Source organism: Malus domestica, chromosome 12 (genome assembly GCF_042453785.1).
Source record: "Malus domestica chromosome 12, GDT2T_hap1".
In the NCBI taxonomy this organism is placed as follows: domain Eukaryota; kingdom Viridiplantae; phylum Streptophyta; class Magnoliopsida; order Rosales; family Rosaceae; genus Malus; species Malus domestica.
Window position 1 is genome coordinate 30,828,203 of NC_091672.1, and position 21,728 is coordinate 30,849,930.

Here is a 21,728-nt window from a genome sequence, read left to right on the forward strand (position 1 = left end):
GTATAATAAATTCAACGCCAATTGTTTCTCTTGTTTTTTTTTTCTAAAATGAACTTCATACTGACGAATCAAATATTAAAATAATCCATTGAATAATAAATTATTGAAAAGCAAAATATAAATTCAAAGTTTTTATTACCTTTAAGTACTATCTTCAAGACTATGTGATAGATGATTTAAACATTCAATAGAAATGAAGAGATTGTGAAGTTGAAAGAAAAAAAGATTGCAAGGGGACTTGATTTTTGTAACTTTATATGCATTTGAACATATGGATTGAAGGCTAAATTTGAAAAACAAGAAAAGACTAGTTACTAAAAAAGCAGCTCCATGTTTCAAACTCAACACTCTAAAAAAAGACTAGTTACTAAAAAAGCAGCTCCATGTTTCAAACTCAACACTCTAAAAAAAAAAAAAAAAAAAGGTCAAACATTTCCACTGCACCAATAAATGAATTATAATATAAATACCGATGAGGACACTCAGATTGCTAAGAAACTGGTGACTGTGGCACTATGGTGCATCCAATGGTACCCGGAGAATCGTCCTTCCATGAAAGCAGTTGTTCGAATGCTAGAAGGAGGCCTTGAAAGCTTGAGCATACCACGAAATCCATTTGCTTCCACAAGTACTCAGACAGATGAACCAAGAAACAGAGAGTCAAGTTAATATTTCAGTAATGTTCAAATGCACATTTGTAAAAGTTGTATTAAATCAAGAGAAATGTCTTACATGCCATTTAGGTATCCATATAATCCACTAAAATTTGTGATGCAAGTGCTTTTCAATAAAGTTAGTAAATAATCATTTTAACAATGTTTTTGGTTAGAAATCCTGATTGAATATATTCCTAGGGTTTCATAGATTATTAGGCTGGATTTTTATTTATAATCCTTCAAAATACCAATTGATGCACCCCATTAATCTCCCAATTTGAGATTTACGCTCCCAACAATCCCCTCTCCCCCCTCCCCCCATAAAAAAAAATTCTCATTTGCAGCGGCACACATGAACAACACATATCATTGATATTCCTGGTATAGTAGATGCTATCACACATACAACTATACTCAATTTAACGGAATTGTTTGATCTTAAAGGGGATCTTCTATAATTTCGCACGTGAGGGGCTATTTCTTTGACCATTCACTGACAATGATGATTGATAGGTGCAATTAGACCAAACGACATAGAGAAACAATAATTCATCAAATAAATGATTGAAAGTTAAAAAGTATTTGGAAGCACTTAGTACCAAATGCATCGGTTTCAACTTTCATGTTTTTTTTCTTCACTCTACTAAGGGCCGTTGGAAAAAAGAAAGCTTCCAAAACTACCAAATTTTTGTGGCAGAAACATACGATGATGATACAATTGGCACGGATCAGTATCCGTTTATGAGTAATTTCTTCTTCTTCCAAGGATGATTATTTCTGGAATAGAGGCCGCGGTTCCGGTAGCACTATCATGTAACAGGGAAGATTCCTCGTCGACATCCGTCTCATCAGATGGATCCTCCATTGGCATTTGCTGGGGACAGAAAAAAGGTTACGGCGGCATCTGCAAGGCTTCGACTTCACCTTCAAGCATCTCAACAACTTTGCTCATACAAGGGCGATCCGCTGGCTTCAGTTGAATGCACCACAATGCAACCATAAGCATCCTCTTGGTTACTTTCTTATCAGACTCGCAGGCATTCTCAATTTCAATGCTCAATCCTTTCTCTAGTTGCTCGTAAATCCATGAAGGGAAGTATTTCTGGCTTGAGTTTTGTGCGTGTTCATTAAAGTTCTTCCTCCGTCCTGCCATTTCCAATAGCAACATTCCGAAGCTATACACATCAGCTTTCTTTGAAACTCCTCCGATATATCTGAGAACAGTTCTGGAGCCATATATCCAAATGTGCCTCTCACAGCAGTAAGAGAAACGGTGTTGTTATCTCTAGGGTAAAATCTTGCAAGGCCAAATTCGGAAATTTTAGCAGCAAAGTTTTCATCGAGAAGAATGTTGTGAGGTTTGATGTCAAAGTGCAAAATTTGCATATCACATCCCTGGTGTAGATATTCGATTGCACGAGCCACACCGAGAGCTATCTCATGCATTACATCCCAGCTAAGAATTACATTCTTTTGTTTCTCAGAAAAGATATATTTGTCAAGAGATCCATTAGGCATGAAGTCATAAACAAGAGCTCTTTTCGATCCCTCCGAACAAAATCCAATTAGTTGCACCACATTGACATGATGAATTCTTCCAATTGTGGCAACTTCACTGATGAAATATTGCACTTTGCCTTTGGAACCACTCAACGTCTTTACTGTTAGAATCTGTAAAACTTGGTAGTATATTTGCAGCAATTTGACACGGAGAGGAAGAGATTTAGAGAGAAGAAAATGAAGAGAGAGAGAGAGAGAGAGAGAGAGAGAGTGATCAAAATCACAGTGAGCTAGTATGCTCATTTCATCACACCCACTATTACATGACCGTTAGAGAGGGACAGAATCTAGGAGAGCCTATGAGCTCATCCAACCATTCATTACAAGACCCTCACATTTGAGCCTAATACAATTTGATCTAATCTCAGCCCTTGATCACTAACAGCTCATTATTTGAAGTCTAACAGATTTACAAAATAAAGGAAATTACAGTTTAGACCTTAATCAGCCAACATTTACAGCAACAAGATGACCATCTGGCAGGGCTCCAGATTTGCTGTCCCCAAAAGTGTGTCTCGTTTTAGTCTCCTTACTAATATGTTGACACATGTCTTTTAACTTAACCTAAAACTCACTATGTTAACTTTATTTATTTAACATTTAAATAAATAAAATCCCAAATAATAAAAAAAAAAAATTGTTGGGTTAACGAGGTGAGCAAACCCAAATAGGATTCTTCACCTTCTTTTACGTGGTTGTTCACTTTGAAATAGAATTCTTCATTTTCTTTCCGTGGGTGTTGAGTTGAACAAGAATTAATGAAGACAAAAATGATTCTAGGAGTTAAGGATTAATGAAGACAAGGTCATGGGTGTAGATCGGAGCTCCAGTGTATGTAATATGCCAGTGCTGGAACTGGAAAGTGAGATTAATAAACAAACTTCTGCGTCCCAAGGGATTCAGTAACTCATAGAACTTGAATGGGCATCTGAATATGCAGTAACCATTTTTAAACCTGCAGGTAAGACTCCAAATTGGGTATCCAGCAGTTGAGCCGGACCGCTATTAAAGCTTATGCACAGCTTCCATTGAAGAGGTTGTGCATCTTCAGCAACTTCCTCCCACAATGATAAAGTTCCATCTGCACAGACACATGCCACTGCAGCGCCGAATTCCGGTGGAACCCAAGCAATTTTCACAATTCCAGCAGCCTCGTGCACCTTGGATTTTGAGGTGCAGGAGAAGGACGAAGAACAAGAGTCGCGTGGGTCGAAGATGGCGAGGGTTCCTCCGCCTGCCTGCAAGAAGCCACACGCATTTGTGCACTGAACAACCACGTAAAAGAAGGTGAAGAATCCTATTTGGATTTGCTCACCACGTTAACCCAACAATTTTTTTTTTTTATTATTTGGGATTTTATTTATTTAAATGTTAAATAAATAAAGTTAACAAAGTTAGTTTTAGGTTAAGTTAAAGGACATGTGTCAACATATTAGTAAGAAGACACAAACTAAACACACTTTTGGGGACAGCAAATCTGGAGCCATCTGGCAGCAACCCTTTGAAAACAAAACCAAAGCCTTCCTGACCGAGTATATCTTTGAGATTACGTGTTTCTTTTTAATATCTGAATAGGAATACCTCCTCAGCATAAGATTCTTTTACGCATCCAAGAATTCTTCAACTGCATCATCATCGTCATTTAGGAACTTTCTCGTATACAGTTCGTGGGTGCCGAAGCCCAACAATACAGCCATATACAAATTGTCCTATCAGAACCAATCCTGCCATAAGAATAGGCTGTTAGTAGGTGTTCATCCTGCCATAAGAATTTTACCTTTGTTTGAAGAAATTATGCGCTCGCAAGTGTGCACACACATATATTCTTTAAAATGAATTACCAGCGATCTTGGCACCTGCTCTGAAACCTGTGTGAAACAGAATCAATGGATAAATGATTTAGGATCAAGAAGTGGGATGGATTAACTCGGAAATTCTAGTGATGTGACATATAGCGTTACAGCATAAGCTCAATATCACACTAATGTGAATTACAAGTAATCTAAATACTATTTGATTCAACTTACCAAGTTTCATAGGTTCAAGGATACCTGCAAAGATACATCAGTGTCAATAAGAGATGTCACGAAAAATTTGGCATTCTAAAATCGTAAAGTTTACTAAACACATCACACATGCATAAAACTGATTAATATTCCTAATGTATAAATGAATGACATTTCTCTGAAAGCTCCACCGAGACTACGTATCATTTGCCTTGCCATGATTTGTGAAAACACACCGAATTAGCGCGTTAATTAAATTGGTAAACAACATACTCACAGTGGATGCTGATGGATTGGTCTCGGCTGCCGCAGAGGAGAAATCCCTCCCATGAAAGCTTAAATCCCCTTTGCAACTCATGGTGGATGAAAGAAGATGAAGTGAAGTTCCCGATTTCTTCTAACAAGGCAAGAATGGTTATGGTTGTGGCCCTATCACAAGATAAATTCCCGGCCGCTCTATCCAGAAGAGCTCCATTTACAATATAAGAATATGAAGTCGCAGAAGAGGTATTGCAATTGTATTTTACGTAGTCCAGGAACTCAACTGGGAACTGGCAATCAACGAAAACCAAGTAATCGTTGGCCCCATAACCATATGCCTGGTATCGATCTATTGCGCTGAAGTTACGCGTTGTTATAGTGCGGAGTGGCCAAGGGGGGCAAGTATCGCTTAGCAGACCAGGATCCACAACATGAATTGTATGATCATCATAGTTGATTTTCCTCACATAATATGTGCCATTGTAGAGATTTAGAATGGTGTTGTTATGTTGGCATGATAATACCGCTGGATGGTTGAGACGGTTGAGACAATTCTGATCAGACGAAGAACCATTCAACCGAAAAGGGTATCTAATGTTGTGGAGATCCCCGCAAGAAACCGGCGCACAGTGTTTTTGTGACTCGGCATCCCAAATTTCAAAGCATAAAGCCAAAGCTATAGCACATGGTAACCAGATACTTTTAACGAGCAATTTTGCGAAAGAAAGTAAGGAGAAAGATGATGAAAGAAAGTTAACCATTACAACGGGTGGATTCTTTCTGCAAAGAAAGTAACACCAGGATGATGACAATTAGAGCCAAAAGTTATTGATGATGGTTAGGCTGGCCTTGAGAAAGGATTCACTAAATACATTAAAAATTATATTTTTACATCAAAATCATTAAAAATGCATGCAGCATGCTCATCGGGAGATCAAATCATCAGCACCCAAATTTAGTGTGGTCTCTATGTGGCCCTAATAAGGGATTGACACATATTAAATTCATAACAACAAAATTTAGAAAAGTTAAGATAATAAATACGTGTTAATCATTTATTGGGGCCACAAAGAAGTCACATCAAATTTGGGGAGACCAAATCTTATGCACCCAAAATGGATGTGGCCTCTCTGTGGCCCTAATGAATGTCTGACACCTATTAAATTCATGACAACAAAATTAAGAAAAGTTAAGATATTTAATAGATGTCATACATTCATCGGAGTTACAGAGGGACCACACCCATTTTGGATGCAAAAGATTTGGTCTCAAATTTAGATGCAGAAGATTTGATCTCTCATCGGGTTACGAAGAAACTCAGGATGATGACAATTAGAGCCAAAAAAGTCATTGATGATGGTCAGGCCGGCCTTGAGAAAGGATTCAACAAATGCATTAAAAATTCTACTTTAACATCAAAATCATTAAAAATGCAAGCTCATCGGGTTACGAAGAAACTAAGATGCTGACACCAATCCAATTGCCAAGAAAGTAACACCAGGATGATGACAATTAGAGCCAAAAAAGTCACAGGCCGGCCTTGAGAAAGGATTCACCAAATGCATTAAAAATCCTACTTTTACATCAAAATCATTACAAATGCATGCTCATCGGGTAACGAAGAAACTAAGATGCTTCCACCAATCCACTTGCCAAGAAAGTAACACCAGGATGATGACAATTAGAGCCAAAAAAGTCACAGGCCGGCCTTGAGAAAGGTTTCACTAAATACATAAAAAATTTATTGTTACATCAAATATCATTAAAAATAAAAAAATATCATTAAAAAATAATATAAAAAGAAATATAGACATACAAACATTACTTAAGTATTACACGCCTCACGTTTTTAGATGCAGAGGTAGTCAAGAGTCTAAAATTGAGAGTAAAGAACAATAAAACTTGATGATCATGAGATTAAAGAACAATAAAACTTGATTGACGAGTATAATAAATTCAACGCCAATTGTTTCTCTTGTGTTTTTTCTAAAATGAACTTCATAATGACGAATCGAATATTAAAATAATTCATTTAATAATAAATTATTGAAAACAAAATATAAATTCAAAGTGTTTATTACCTTTAAGTATTATCTTCAAGACCATGTGATAGATGATTTAAACATTCAATAGAAATGAAGAGAAATGAAGAGATTGTGAAGTTGAAAGAAAAAAAGATTGCAAAGTGAGTTGATTTTTGTAACTTTATATGCATTTGAACATATGGATTGGGGGGTAAATTTGAAAAACAAGAAAAGACTAGTGACTAAAAAAGCAACTCCATGTTTCAAACTCAATGCTAAAAAAAAAGTCAAACATTTCCACTGCACCAATAAATGAATTATAATATCTCTGTTGTAAACTTTCCTAGTTTATATGTGATTGTGTAAACCCTAGATTAGATTTGATTCTAGTTATCATTTCCTATTACAACTTGTATTCCTTGGGTATGAAGAAATTTCTTCTCTCCCTTACTACTATAAATAAAGGCAGTACGTAGGAGGGATAACACACACATTCCCCTACAATTCTACAAACACATCTCTCTCAATCTCTCTCCCTCTGCCGCCGGCCCCTTTCCATTGTCAGATAAAATAGGCTACAACACTTTCTTACTTTTTATTTATTATATTTGATTTACAAGATATATAAAACTTTATTTATTATATTTGATTTACAAGATTATAAAACTTTTGGGACCCTTTGAAGTGGGGGCTCGGATGGACGCTTACATGGACTACCCCCAGGGGCCGGCCCGGATGATGGTGATGCGTCCCACCAAGTCAAGTGATAAGGGAAAACAGTAATCCGAGCAGACATGGCTGAAGTCTCCGAAATATATTGCACCTGAATAAAGATCGGAGAGTTGGAGATGATACTCTGCTTCTGCCACTATTTTTCTTGCTTATAATTGTCTTCCCAATGGCCATGATTGTACCCAGCAGAGCAGCTGATCCTCATGACTGCCCGGTTACAAGGTGTTGGCCTGATGGTCCAGTTATCCGGTTTCCCTTCTGTAAACACCATTTTTCTGCTCACAAAATATGACCATGATCAAGCTCTCGCCGTCTTCGGCACCCTTTCCTATACAATCTATTGATTACCAAAGGATTCAGTTTCAGGTCTACGATTCGGATGCTTGCCTCCCGAAACGCCTTCTTAATTTTACCATCCCCATATACTCACTCTTTCAACCAGTACGCAATTTCGTGTTTTACAACAGTTGCGGTTTTGATCTCGAATATTATCCAGATTTATTGAACGTAACACTTTTAAATTGTAGCACAGCACAAAGTTTTAGCACAGAGAGCTCCAGTGTGTACTTCATGCCGATTAAATGTCTCAGCGTCCCGGGGAATCATCAAGTTCTAGCTACTCTGCAGACTACTACAGTAGATAACCAGCCGGTGTCTACTTGCACTCTTCTAAGACAGCTTGATCTTCCAATACGAAATGTGGATGGTTCTATGCACCACTGTGAACCGGGCAAGGTTTTATTCCTGCATTGGAGAAATTCATATTATCTGCGATTTAGCTCATTGTCTATGTCTATTCCTATGCCAGCATTTAAAAAATGTACTACTCCGGATAAAGACTGCTATATCAGTACCTACACAAATCAAATGCAGTGTTATGCGATACATGTACGTAGTTTCCCTTATCCATTCTTTTAAGGGCAGGTAACTGGTTTGGTACGCCATGCTGGACTGAACTTGGACCGTGCTAATAGTCCAAGCGTTGCTCCTTGAAAAATTACAAAAACAAAACAACTACGTACTTTTAACTAAATTTGTTTTCTCCTACTTAACTTTAGGTGTATCAACTGGATCTATTATCATAGGAGTAAGCATAGCTTGTTTTTTTCTCCTATCGTTGACAGCGGCAGCCATCCTCTACTATGTAAAAAATCAAAAGGGATAGAGGAAAAGGAGAATGAAATCGAGATTGAGAGGTTCCTAAAAGAACACAAATCTCATGTACCAACAAGATACACACATGGTGATATAAAGAGGATGACAAACGGATTCAAGAAGAAGTTAGGCGAAGGAGGTTTCAGAAGTGTTTACAGTGGAGAGCTTCCAAATGGAGTTCCGGTTGCCATAAAAGTCCTCAATGATTCTAAAGGAAATGGGGAAGATTTTATTAATGAACTGGGAACAATTGGCAAGATTCACCATGTTAACGTGGTTCGTCTACTTGGGTTTTCTGCAGGAGGAGGCAAGCGTGCTGTCATTTATGAGCTCATGCCGAACGGTTCTCTAGAGAAGTTTTCTCGCAACTTCCCAGTAGGTCACCCATTTTGAGATTGCTCTCGTCCGAACTCGCTTAACTTCGGAGTTCCGATAAACTCCGAAGTCAATGAGCTCTCAAAAGGTCTCGTGCTATATGGAGATGAGCATGTACATATAAAGCACATCACCCCCTCTTCGTTGGTCGATGTGGGATGTTACAACAGAACCCAACAAGAACCTACTAGATTGGGAGAAAATTCACAACATCGTCACTGGTATAGCAAAGGGAATCAAGTATCTTCACCAAGAGTGTGCCCAGAGGATCCTCCACTTTGACATAAAGCCGAGTATAACATACTGTTAGACCATGGCTTTAATCCTAAGGTCTCAGATTTTGGTCTGGCTAAACTCTGTTCCAAGGGAGACAGTATCATATATATCCATGACGGCTGCTAGAGGCACAGTAGGGTACATTGCACCAGAAGTGTTTAATGGGAACTTTGGGAGCGTGTCCTACAAATCAGATGTCTATAGTTTCGGGATGATAGTGCTTGAAATTGTTGGAGCCAGAAAACAACCTGCTCTTACATCTGGCAACAATGAGGTCTACTTTCCTGAATTGATTTACAATCGTCTTGTTCAAGGAGAAGCTTTGGATTTGAAGCTAGATACCGATGAAGATGCTCAGATTGCTAAGAAACTAGCGATTATGGCTAGGGGTGGGTTCAAATAACCGAAAACCGAAAACCAAACCGAACCGAGGCCGAAAAAAACCGAACCGAAAAAAAACCGAACCGAAACTGCCAAACCGAACCGAACCGAATCTGGCTGGTTCGGTTTCAGTTTTTGAGGTCCAGAAACCGAACCGGACCGAACCGAACCGAAAAAAAAATATATATATATAAATACAAAAAAAATATGTTAGCATCACAAGGTTCGAACCCCTGACCTGTAGGTTGGGTTTAGATGCTGTCAGCCAACTTGACTGTAGACTTTCTATTGTTATAGTTGTACCAGTATATTATTTATAGGTTTCTTATATTGAATGCTTTATAAAAAACTTAAAACCCTAGCCGTCTCTGTCCCATTCCCATTTCATTTTCAGATCTCAAAGTCTCTTTCTCCCCGCCGCGACTTCCTTTCTGCTTCCTCAGTCTCTCTCTCTCTCCCTCTCCTTCCTCTCTTCCTCCAAATCACTCTCTCTAGTCTTCTCTTGTCTTCCTCGTGGTTTTTTTTTCTCCAAACAATGATTTTCCCTCGCCCCTTTCGAGACCCGACGAAAAGAGGAATTGTAAGAGCTTGCGACGATCACTGCGATATCGCTGCAGCAAAGGTTGTGGGTTTTATCTATTTTTCAGTTTATGGGTTTTTAATTTTATGGTTACCCATTTGAAATTTATGTAATTTAAGGTGGAAAAGTTTGTATTTTTCTCTGAATATGTTTTGGAATTTCTAGATCTATTGTGGACTTGACTATGAATTTGAGTATGGGCACTGGGCATGTGATATTGGAGTCCGATTATGGCATTTAGACGAACCCATTTGCTTTTTTTTTTTTATCTGCATCAGTTAATTTGTTGAATTATTTCATGATTTTTCGGTTTTTTTTTGTTTTCGGTTTCGGTTTTGGATTTGTGTATTTGGATATTTGTTTCGATTGTTATTTGGATTACTGATGGATAGTTACACCCACTGTACTCTCCCTCCCTCTCTCTCTCTCTCTCTAACCCCCAACAAAGAAAAAAAGAAATCCAAATACTGATGGATTTGTGCATTTGGTTTTTGGATTCGATCTCTGCATGCTTGTTTAGATCTGATGGATTTCGTTATTAGGTTATTCATATTTCCATTTTTATTATAGTTTTTTCAGTTTGGTGCCTAAGAAAATTGACGAGAACTAGATTTTCAGTTGTTGTGCTTTTACGCCAATGGAATTGAGCGGTTCTAGTAGTTTTAGGTCTAAATGTTAATCAATTTTCCTTGTTTGTTCTTCAGTTTTTTATTTTGTTTAGAAATGATATTGCTATGTGAATTATGCAAGTAATTCATAAATCAATGACGAAAAAGGTTATTTTTCTCTTTGAATTGTGATTGTTAATTCATCAGCTGAAGGAAAATTATGTTTGTTTGTGCTCAGGGGTTGTTAAAAGCAGGAAATCATGATTGGATATCGCGATTCATGGTCTTCACCTCTGGTGTTTGTTGGATTGCTGGTACATGGTCGCCGGAGCTTGCTTCGACGGCGGCAAGGGAACTTAGCAGCTAGGGTTTTCCGTTTTTTTCTTTCTTTTTCGGGCTCAACCCTTGGGTTGGGTTGTTGTTCTGGCCCATTTTTTTGTTTGTGTTTAGTTGTGGGCTTTTATATGTATGTAAGTTTAATGAAAGTTTACATTTTATTAAAAAAAAAAAACCGAACCGGACTGAAACCGAACCGAAAAAAAACCGAACCGAAAAAAACCGAAAAAAAATTGAACCGAACCGAACCGAAATTTCGGTTCGGTTTCGGTTTTGGCAAAAAACCGAACCGTTTCAAACCGAACCCAGCCCTAATTATGGCACTCTGGTGCATCAAGTGGTACCCGGCGAATCGCCCTTCCATGAAAGCAGTTGTTAGAATGCTAGAAGGAGGCCTTGAAAACTTGATGATGCCACCAAATCGATTTGCTTCCACAAGTACTCAGACAGATCAACCAATAACAACACTGTCAAGTTAACTTGTCACACTAATCAGTAGTGTCATGCATATTTGTAAAAGTAGCACGAAAATGAGTATTGTAAATTAGGAAAACTAACGAAAAGTCCAAAAAAACTTCTCTTTTAATGAAAAGTCATTTTTAAAGGTATATTGAATAGTGACAGGTAAAGGTAAAAATGTGGTTTTTATTTAAAAGTGAACAATACCAGGAGTATTTTGTTAAAACTCCCTTGTAAATTTGTATGTGCTTTTCAATTAAGTTAGTAATAATCACTTGTATCATATTTTTGGTTAGAATGATTATTAGAATATTAGGCAATCTCCAACTGAATGGTCTAGAGGGCTAAAAATAGCCCGAAAACTGTCTTCAACCGAGGGCTAAGCTAGAGGGCTGTGGAATCTGGAAAGGACCCACGGAATCGAAGAGGGCTGGCCACTTCCAACCAGCCAGCCAACCCAAGGCTGACCATAATTTTTTTAAAGTGTCGGAATTCTTGTTGGTTATAACCGACAGGAATGCTTTGAATTTTTATTTTTTTTTACAGTTTTATTATTATTTTTTATTTACAAAATTTTTCCTATTAACTTCTATTTTTCATATTTTTTTAAAATTCTATTTTTTTTCCTATAACTTTTATTTTACAAAATTTGTTTCATATTTTTTTTAAGTTCCATTTTTTCCTATAACTTCTATTTCACAAAATTTGTTTCATTTTATTTTAAATTCTATTTTTTTCCTATAACTTCCTAAGCCATTTACAACATTAAATTAAATTAAGTAACATTAAAGAACATTAAACAATATGAAACAACATAAAAATTATACAACATAAAAAAAACATTTAACAACATGAAACTTAAACAACATTTAAGTTGTAGTTTTTAAATAATAAATTATGTTTGGCCCTATGACCCTTTGGTCTCGGTTGGAGACGGTTTTTTTGTGACAAGGCTAAAACGAGCCCTCTGGCCCTTTGGCCCTCGGTTGGAGACGGAGGCAAATATGGCCCTGTACTATTCATTAAAATATTAATATCTTAGAGGATCTTGGAGGGCCAGAGAGCTAAAACGAGTCATCTGGCCAGCCATCGGTTGGAGATGGCCTTAGAATCCAACCCAAAACTAATAGGACCACCCCCCCCCCCTCAAAAAAAAAAAAAACGTGTGGCAACCCACGTGTGGAAGCGCATGTGGTCAACACGTGAAAAACTCGTTTACCATAATACAATGTTGGCATTCAACTCAAAACATTTTGGAACAATGGAGGGGCCACAAAACTGCACCACAATTTCTGCCAAGTCCAAATGGGAGATTTTACCAATTAAGCACACTATGGAGTTCGAATGAAATTACTTACAAGTTTCCTTGGAAGACTTGACCATTGACAATGAATACTGATTGGCGCATTTAGACCAAACGATTATAATGAATGGTACCAACCTTTTCATTTGAATGTTCTTGACTCTTCTTATTTTTTAATGTTGCCAGATGATCCGAATTGTGTATTTAACTACTTCAAAAGTGGCTTATTGTGTCGGTGGTTGGTGTCGGTTTTATATAAAATACTAGCGGATAAGACATTTCTGACACCCTTCTTACATGATGTCGGAATTACTATCGAGTACAAGCGACATAAACTGTCTATGTCGCTTATAACCGACATAGACTATTAATGTCACTTATAACCGACATAGCTTTTAATCTTTTTAAATGGTGGTGTCGTATAAAAAGAAAACCGTGTCGCTTTCAACCGACATAAAGTTACTAACTTACTGTCACATGAAATACTTTATTTGGCGTTTTCATCCGACACCATTTGTTTTAAATATTTTCAAACTTCCTGTCAGTGGGCAGGTTAAGGTCAGTCTCATCCAACTGATAGTGATAGTGTATCCAATATTTGGGCGGGAGTTTTCCCGCTAGTTTTGCATGCGAAACTGGTTGGTTTGATGTCAATGGAGGGTGGTGTCGGTTTTAACCGACATCGTCGAATTTTGAAACTTTGAACCCCTACTTAAAACCCATCTATATTTTCCCTTCACGCCATTCTTCTTCGCGCCGCTGGTCCCTTCCTCCTTGTCCTTCCCTCAGAACTCTCTCTCAAGGGGATATCTTCAGCACTCCCCATTCCATATGCTTATAGCAATGTGGTTGATGAAGACACATAGTTGAAAATGAACAAAGGTTTCATAGCTGACTTTGATTACCTTCAAATGACTCCCCACCAAGTGACGAAGCTCCTGCCAGTCTAATTTTCATCCATTTTTCTTCCGTTTCCCTGACCTTTGTTTTTCTATTTATTTTATTGCTTAAGTTCTATGTGTTTTTTTCACTTATCAAAGTTTTTCAGGTCTCAACCGAGAACTACAAGCAGGATGTCCAGAAGTTGAAGAGACAACTGAAGGATCAATTAGTTCGATCGAGAGAGAACTGAACTACAAAAAGAAGCAAAGCTAATTAGAGAAATCCTTCATAGGCTTTCTGAATGTGCAGCAACTTGCAAAGGCTTTTATGTGGATGTGTTATCAAAGACTCAGGTATAGCTATTTTTCAAATCGGGCTCTCTGAAGTTTATTTGGTGTTATCAATTTAGTTACAATATAGTTATCCGGACAAAGCTTTTTATCTGATGAAAAATCTTCGGCGGCAATCAAGCATAAGTGAAATTGGCACAAGCTTGAAGCCAGCTTGCCTTGCGTCTGCAACCCCACCGTCGAGCACGTCAGATCCAATTAATGAAAAAGGGGCAATTCAATTGATGTAGTTGAAGAAAAATTTGACAAAAGGAAAAAAGAATAGAGAGAAAAAGTGATTGAAACGTGATGAGAATCAAGGAGAGAGAGGGAGAGAAAGGCTGATGTAGGAACTAGGAACCTTTTAGATATGGATTTTTAATCACTGAAAGTTAGCACCCACCGCAGGTTTGATATTTTAATTGTTTAATTGTTACTTGATGTTGGTTAGGACCGCCATTATGTCAGAATTTAACCTTGCTTCTAACCGACGTAAGGTTTGATATCATTTTTAATTGATGCTGTTGTTCTTTTTTATTTTATATTACTTTGCTTTTTGGTGGCGGATTAAAGAGACTAACCAATGTCAATACCCTTTTCGTGACGCTAGTAGTGGTGTCGGTTTCCCTATCCGACATCACATGATTTGATGTCAGATTTTTACCAAAAATCCGACAGTAATTGAGGTTTCTTGTCGGTTTTTACCTTGACAGTGATAACCTCTTTTGTAGTACCTTTAATAGAAATTCATCAACTAAATGATTTTTATTAAACTATTTAAAATCCTTCAAAATACCAATTGATATACCCCTTTAATCTCCCGATTTGGGATTTACGCTCCCAACAACCACCCTCCTCGCCCTGTAACACCCCCCCCTCTTTTCTCTCACGTGCAGCGACACATATAAACTATACATATGGGGTGACGTGGGAGCACATGTGGTCTTTAGGCCCAACAATTGAACATTATGTCTTGTATGTAGGCATCTAATCTAGAATCAATTGGAAAACGGAAGAATTGACAATTGACGATGACAATGAATACTGACAAGCGCATTTGGACCAAAGAACTATAATGAATGGTAGTAGCCTTCTCGTTTGAAAGTTTTCAAATCTCCTTTTCATTCTTTAATGTTGCCGAATGATCTGAATTGTATACTTTTTAGGTCACTTTTTATGGATCAAATATGCAAAAAATCAACCCAATTCGAAATCTTTTAGTCATTTAACAATTATTCAATAAATAAACAAATTATGTTTCAACTGAAACTGTAAATTTTGACAGTGTTAATTGAATGGATAAATAATTTTTAATTTGATTGATTTTTTGCAGATTTAATGTTTATAAAGTGAATTAGAAAGTAAACTATTTCAATCGTTATATAACATTATAGGAAGAAAATAAGAACCGAGAATATCCAACTGAGAAAGACAAGGTATCTATGACAAATTAACCACAGAAAAATAAAAACAGAAATTCATCAAATAAACGATTGAAAGTTGAAAAGTATTTTAGAAGCTCTTCTTACCAAACAACTTTCAGATCTTCTCTCTCTCCAGCAACCCCCTCTTTCAATCAGCCCCTCACCACGTGTTTGCTTCACAACAGCTCCTGGGCCCGGGCTTAAGTTTTATTCGGGAAGACATAGGCCATTTATGTCTGGGCCTTGGGTTGAGTTTTCTAGAGCCCAACTCCAGTTTGGGCTAAGGTCTTTATTTGGAAAGAAACTTACCTACATCAACATGTGTTGTCGCTGTATGTTTATCACTTTATTCTTCTTCACCTCCAACCCGAAAAATGAACTGAATAAAATAACCAGTTTGGTTCATTCGTTTCGGTCGATTAGTCAATATATCAATTGATATCACACAACTCGATCTGGTTCAATTCATCAATTCAAATGCTTAACCTTATTGTGGTATTTCAGTCCAATTGCACATTACGATGTGTTTTAGCATACTAGTTTATGTGTGATTGAGTTCATATATTATAGCACTAAAAAAAAAATATTGACCGTAAATTATATTCATCATATTCATAACATTCGAACTTAGTGATATTTTTTTAGCAAGTGATGCTAAAAAGATCAAGTTTCTAGATATATCTTTAGTAAACCATATAATGTGACGATTAATGGTTGAACACTTTCGTTAATCATTAAAATATAAATTCAATCATCAGCCGTCAAATTATGTGGTCTAAAATAAACTATTGAAATCATCATGAGGCTATGTCCCCGCCAAAAGAGGAGGAAAAGGAGAAAAACCCAACTTCCAAATAACTGCCAAATTTTCAGTGGCTAAAACTGAGCAGCATACATGATACACCTCTTCCTCTAAAATGGCTTCTTCTCTTGCCTTCCTTCAACCTCTCTCCAATGTCTCTTCCTCTTCAACCCTCCTCTTTCTCCGTAATCCCCACCATATCCCTTCTTCTTCCTCCTCCTTAAAACCCTCCAATTTCCCCAAAACCCTCCCATTCAAATCCCTCACCGCCTCATTCTCCCTCGCAGAATCAGACTCCCCCAAATCTTTCCAACCCAACGGTCCAAAATTTCAATCTTTCCTCCAAGAATTAGCCGTAAGCATCCATTTCCCATTTCGAATTCGATCCTTTACATCAAATTTTGAACCTTTAATTATTGGCGTTGCTTAATTTATATGTAATTTAAAGTGCGATTTTTTTTCCTTTTCAATTTTTGTTTTTGCTGTGCAGGACAGCTTTGATCTTCCACCGGACTACTTTGCGCAGCTTCCTAACGATCTCCGGCTCGATGTAAGTGGGCTTGTTTCAATCTGTGTGAATTACCCAGTTGTTGAATTCGATAAAGAATGTGGCTTTAGAATTTGAGGTGACAGAGTTTTTGAAATTCTGTTTTGGGCATGTGTGAAGCTGAATGATGCTGCATTTGATCTTTCAAATGGAAAGATCGTCGACGAGGTTAGTTATTTTTAAGCCTCTGCTTCTGCATTCTGATTTGAAATTTGATTACATTCTTAGTTTGATGAGTAGTAGTATGAACATCACTAGTGTTCCGTTTCCGAAATTTCATCTAAGTTTCAACTCTTTTTGGTAAGAATGGTGTATGCTTCAATGATTCAAATGTTTATTATAACGAAATGGGATGTGAAAGAATCACACATTATCCATGTCATGCCTCTCATGTATTCCGCCAAACAGTTCAAAGTTTATAGGTAAGCTATCAAAATTACTGGCTAATTAAGTTACTGTCTTTGAATTTACTCTTTTTGCAGTGTGGTCAAGAGTTAGGAGACACATTGTTAAATCTCTCTCGCGCATGGGAACAAGCTGATACATCAACTTCCCATGCTTTAGCTAGCAAGCTCCCTGGGTTGGAGGACTCTATGACAGGCAATGCCAAATCAGGCAAGAACAGAGTTATATGAAATTGATGCTTAAAATATCTTCTCAGGAGTTTGATTCAAGAGCTTACATCTGTTATTATAGCATTTGGAAAGCGTTTGGTTTCTGCCGGAAGAAGATTTCAGTCTATGGGACAGTATGGCCAAGGTGAATTGCAAAAGGTATGTTTTATTACTTGGACAAGAGATAGATACTGTGGCGGACTAAATAATCTTTCAAAAGAACAAGAGATGGATAGACAGATAGATAGATAGTTCGAGTAGTTTGTGTTTATTTGTTTGCTTAGACTGGTTTTATTGAGTTTTCGTTACTATTGTTCTCATGCTTCTTTACTCAAAAGGTCAAAATTGTTCCATAAAGTTTGTTAATAGCATTTGGAACTATTTGCTTCAAATCAAACTCATGGGTATTACTGTGTCGGACAAGATATGTCAACATTCAACATATGACAATTAGCATTTAACCCCACTGCCAACATACGACTGTTTAGTATAGTAGGGTAAAGTGAATAGTACCATAATTGACTTTTTAGTGTAAAAATGTGGTTTTTCGTTAAAATGAACAGTACCGGGAGCTTTTCGTTAAAGTTTCCTACTTTTTAGGGAAAGAGCTACGGGCTAAGAGTTACGCTTTCCTTTTAGGCCAGCTTTTATATGATATTTATATGGGTGTTCAAATAGTATATTTAGCCGTGCCAGAAAAGATTAGTTTCACTTTTCTTCTATGTGGAAATCAAAGTACTTAAGATTTTGATGGAGCAATTGTCTTTCGTATTATCTTCAGAATTCATAACCAGGTTTCATGCGTCTCTAAGCTCGCTGTATTTTTGGATTCTTTTCAACCCTTATAGATTGCAAAAGTAATGATTACAACCGGAAAGCTTCTGTCTGAAAGTTCAACATCGACAGTCACTGATGAACCAAAGACGGAAAGCAGGATGCTGAAGGTAGACAATGACACTTGTTGCAAGTAACAGGGAAGGCATTTATTCTATATTCAATGGTGTATTAATGTCGTTGCCAACTGCAGTTTGGAGAACTTCAGCTCGAGCTAACATCAGATAAAGCCACCATAGGGGCCGTAATCAGCTTGGCTTTTGGGTAAATATACTTGCCTATTTCAAACTTTAACTTCTCTTTCCTACTTTGTGTTGTAACTATGATGTATAATCGAGATTTCCTATACTTTCCGTTGAAATTTCAAATGCAGGATTCTTTCGTGGGAGCTAGCTCAGGGCATCCAAAACATACCGGAGAGTTCATTGCAGTACGCAAATGACAATGCTTTGATGCTGGCTAAGGTGCTAAAAAATAATCCGGCCCATACTTGTAGCCGTTGTTTTTTGTTACAACTTATAACATAGTGCTGCATACTAACATATGAAAATCTCTGAATGCAGTCTTTGAGGGGCGCTCTGCTTACCATCTGCTATTCCTCAGCGATATTGTCTGCTTTTACTACTGTCGGACTTCTCTTACTCGGAAGACAATTAAAGTCACCAAACGAGAAGTGAGCTTCCTCGTGTTCTGTCCCTCGGTTCTGCCTTTACCTCTCTCTGTATATGCAAAAGTTGATCGATGTACAATCTCAAGAAGGGCATAAGAAGATTTTTGTTAACAAAACAACTGTATCATGTGATTAACTCAGAGTATTGAGATCTCTTCTTTTGTGTTAATGCTGATTGTTGTTTACTTTTACATTGTTTTAGGAAACATGAACCGGTTTGTCCGAGAAATTGGCCGAATTAAGCTATTGTTCTTCGATATATATACATACATACATACATATATATATATATATATATATATTATCACTGTTGCTAACTAATTAATTGCTAAAAAAAGAGAATTAATCACACGTTGAGGAGAAACAACAACAAACAAGTAATCTATCCATCCGCCAGCCATGAATAACGACGTTGCTTATTCAAAGACAGACTCACATGACATATGAACAGACAAGTACTAGCTAGTGCTGAAGCTGAAGCTACTCAGATCAAGAAAACACAGGGAAATTAAGGAACCACCCTGGATGACTTGACGACGACGACGTCCTAGGCAAAGATGCACTTCTCCGGGCAGTCACGAGTCAGGTGGAGACCTCTCACTCCACAACTATAACATTCAAGTGGAATAGCAGGTCTTTCTTGACGCCTGCAGCGTTTCCCAGTCGAAGGACAAAACAAACACGTTAGTATATAGCCCCAACAGTTTTTCAATTTATACATAAAGAAACAGCACTCTTGTTAATCTTTGCGGGTGATGCCAACTGTGATCCTAAATTTGAGATTACCGACATCTTCCATGACTCCAAACTCTGACTCAATAGCTTCCTGCCTCTTCCTGGTTGTCGACGGTTCAATAATTTCCTGGCTATCAGCACCACCATCATCCTCTTCTTTCCCCTCTCCTTTAAGCTTAACAATTGCGAAGCAGAGACGTTCGCGATAGATAGGATTCTTCTTGTCGATCTTAACTCGAAAAGACCACACCTGAATTGTATCCTTTACATAAAGCTTATTCTTCTGGCTATCTATAATCTTCTTCCAACCACTGTTTAACACATATGAAAAGCTACTTGTGGACTTCCACTTGGTGAACCCTAATTTATCATGCATGTTCAAATTATGATCAATTACTTTCACCACCAGTGATCCATGAAGCTTCAATTCTTGGTCGTGTTGTTCACTGAGAAATCTCTTATCAACCACTTGATTCTCTGGCATCGAGAGACGGTCGTGATGAGTGTTCAAATCAGTAGCGAAAATTTTCTTCTGTATTACCAATTTCACGTGAGAACCACACAGAGAGTGAATCATGTTCTTGAATTCAATAGGCAAGTCGAGCGGCAAACAGGGAATCAATAAAGATGAACGCATGCACACTCTTTCAGTCGTTTCTCTCTGCCTTTTCTTCATTAACTCTTTAATATATCCAACTTGATCTTTGCTGCTCCCGAAACCATGATTTTTCCTTTTCTGAATGTCATGAACGTCAGCAGAAGTAGAAGTAGAAGCAACTTTTTCTTCATCATTATTGGTCAATATTCCTTTCTTTGATTTGGTTTCAAACTGAATAATATCCATCAAAACTCTCTTTGTCAGCAAATCAATTTCTTCATTTCGGTCTTTTGCCACTTGTTTAATCTCTTCCAAAATTCTGTTAAAAGACTCAAAACTACCCTGGTGAATCTTTTCCCGATCTTCACGACTCATCGCCATCTTCGTCTTGTTCTTCAGTTCCTTGGAACTCAAGAAAACACGAGTTCTTAATTAATTAGTTTTTGAAACAAAGAACTCAAAGGAGGAGTACTGAATAATGTTACTTGGATTAAAAAAAAAATTTGAGAGGCGTTCTTGGATATATAGGCAAAACCCTTTCGTTAGTGAACAACTAAAAGGATTAGGTATTCCTAAACCTACCAGAATTATGATATACTAAACCAGAGCTTTTCTATTCTTATTTCACCTTGATTGAAATTAAAACAGCTAAGTACGAGTTCACAGGAATTTTAGATCCAAACGAAGTCTAAACACAAATGTACGAATCTAATTTTTCAAAGGAAATCACCAGCAAATCATGTATGCAATTGAATTCCGAGATGATATTTGGGAAGAACAATGCTGCCAAACATTACGACCATGGTCCACCGTCCGAGGGGTCCTAAAACCTTTGTATTTATATCTCTGGAGTTAACTAATTAGGGAATTAATTCCATAGATATATATTGTCTTTTCGGTGTAGAATCACAATTTGAAATGAGTGCACCCTTATTAATTGTTGCTAGATAGCTTAAATTTCAAGATTCGTTTCTTATACCAATTAAACCAAATGGTTAGGAAGTGACGTAAACTAGCTGTTGCAGAAAAACATTCGTTTACATACAGAAGAAAAAATACATAAGAATAATTAGGATTTTTATCACAAATGGTCCATAAAATTGACCCATTCTATCAAGATGATCCCTGAAATTAAAAATCGATCAATGTAGTCCTTGAAATTGAATGCCGCAAATCAATGTGGTCCTTCCTTCACAATTCCGTAAAAAATTCTGTTAACTGTATTGGATCCCATAAGTTTAATTAAATATTATTATATAAATAAAAAATATTTTTTATTTCTATATAATTATAAACTTACAAAAAAACAAAAAGAAGATTACTATTTATCTTCTTCCCCACCCCATCCGACTCCGGGCAACACGCAGCCCCCACCCCACCATCCGAGCAACTGCATACCTGAAAGCAGACTATTGTACAAAACTTGTTGAACCAACTGAGAAACTGAATGTACAAACTTTCTAATCACGCCACAAATTCTTAAAAAATCGTTTGCCATAACTCCTGACCGGCCACAAATTCCTGACCGGCCATCCCCTCCCTCATCACAGTCTCAAAGAATTCTTCCTATGTGTCTTTACC

At 37.3% G+C, this 21,728-nt stretch overlaps 3 protein-coding genes, 1 long non-coding RNA gene and 2 pseudogenes across 4 annotated transcripts; 3 read left to right on the forward strand and 3 right to left on the reverse strand.

Annotated features, from left to right (window-relative positions):
- Positions 1–1,194: 1,194 nt before the first annotated feature.
- Positions 1,195–2,609, reverse strand: LOC103414160 (rust resistance kinase Lr10-like; annotated as a pseudogene).
- A 938-nt stretch (positions 2,610–3,547) lies between these two features.
- On the reverse strand, positions 3,548–5,374 carry LOC103423683 (uncharacterized). Its single transcript, XM_029090173.2, has 4 exons — positions 4,500–5,374; positions 4,244–4,267; positions 4,058–4,084; positions 3,548–3,940 (listed from the first exon to the last, which is right to left on the reverse strand). Exons 1-4 carry the CDS (start codon positions 5,242–5,244, stop codon positions 3,855–3,857), a joined length of 882 nt encoding a protein of 293 aa, XP_028946006.1. The 5' UTR covers positions 5,245–5,374; the 3' UTR covers positions 3,548–3,854.
- A 2,031-nt stretch (positions 5,375–7,405) lies between these two features.
- Positions 7,406–11,469, forward strand: LOC103423684 (rust resistance kinase Lr10-like; annotated as a pseudogene).
- On the forward strand, positions 9,797–11,099 carry LOC139189946 (uncharacterized). Its single transcript, XR_011573724.1, has 2 exons — positions 9,797–10,048; positions 10,853–11,099. It is a non-coding gene; the product is annotated as an uncharacterized lncRNA (long non-coding RNA).
- Positions 11,470–16,161: 4,692 nt separating the features above from the next.
- LOC103451091 (uncharacterized) lies at positions 16,162–19,073 on the forward strand. Its single transcript, XM_008390524.4, has 9 exons — positions 16,162–16,504; positions 16,640–16,699; positions 16,817–16,864; positions 17,179–17,311; positions 17,393–17,469; positions 18,159–18,254; positions 18,338–18,408; positions 18,518–18,608; positions 18,708–19,073. Exons 1-9 carry the CDS (start codon positions 16,265–16,267, stop codon positions 18,819–18,821), a joined length of 930 nt encoding a protein of 309 aa, XP_008388746.2. The 5' UTR covers positions 16,162–16,264; the 3' UTR covers positions 18,822–19,073.
- Positions 19,074–19,553: 480 nt separating this feature from the next.
- Positions 19,554–20,528, reverse strand: LOC103423685 (uncharacterized). The gene has a single exon (XM_008361769.2). It carries the CDS (start codon positions 20,526–20,528, stop codon positions 19,554–19,556), a length of 975 nt encoding a protein of 324 aa, XP_008359991.2.
- Positions 20,529–21,728: the final 1,200 nt, after the last annotated feature.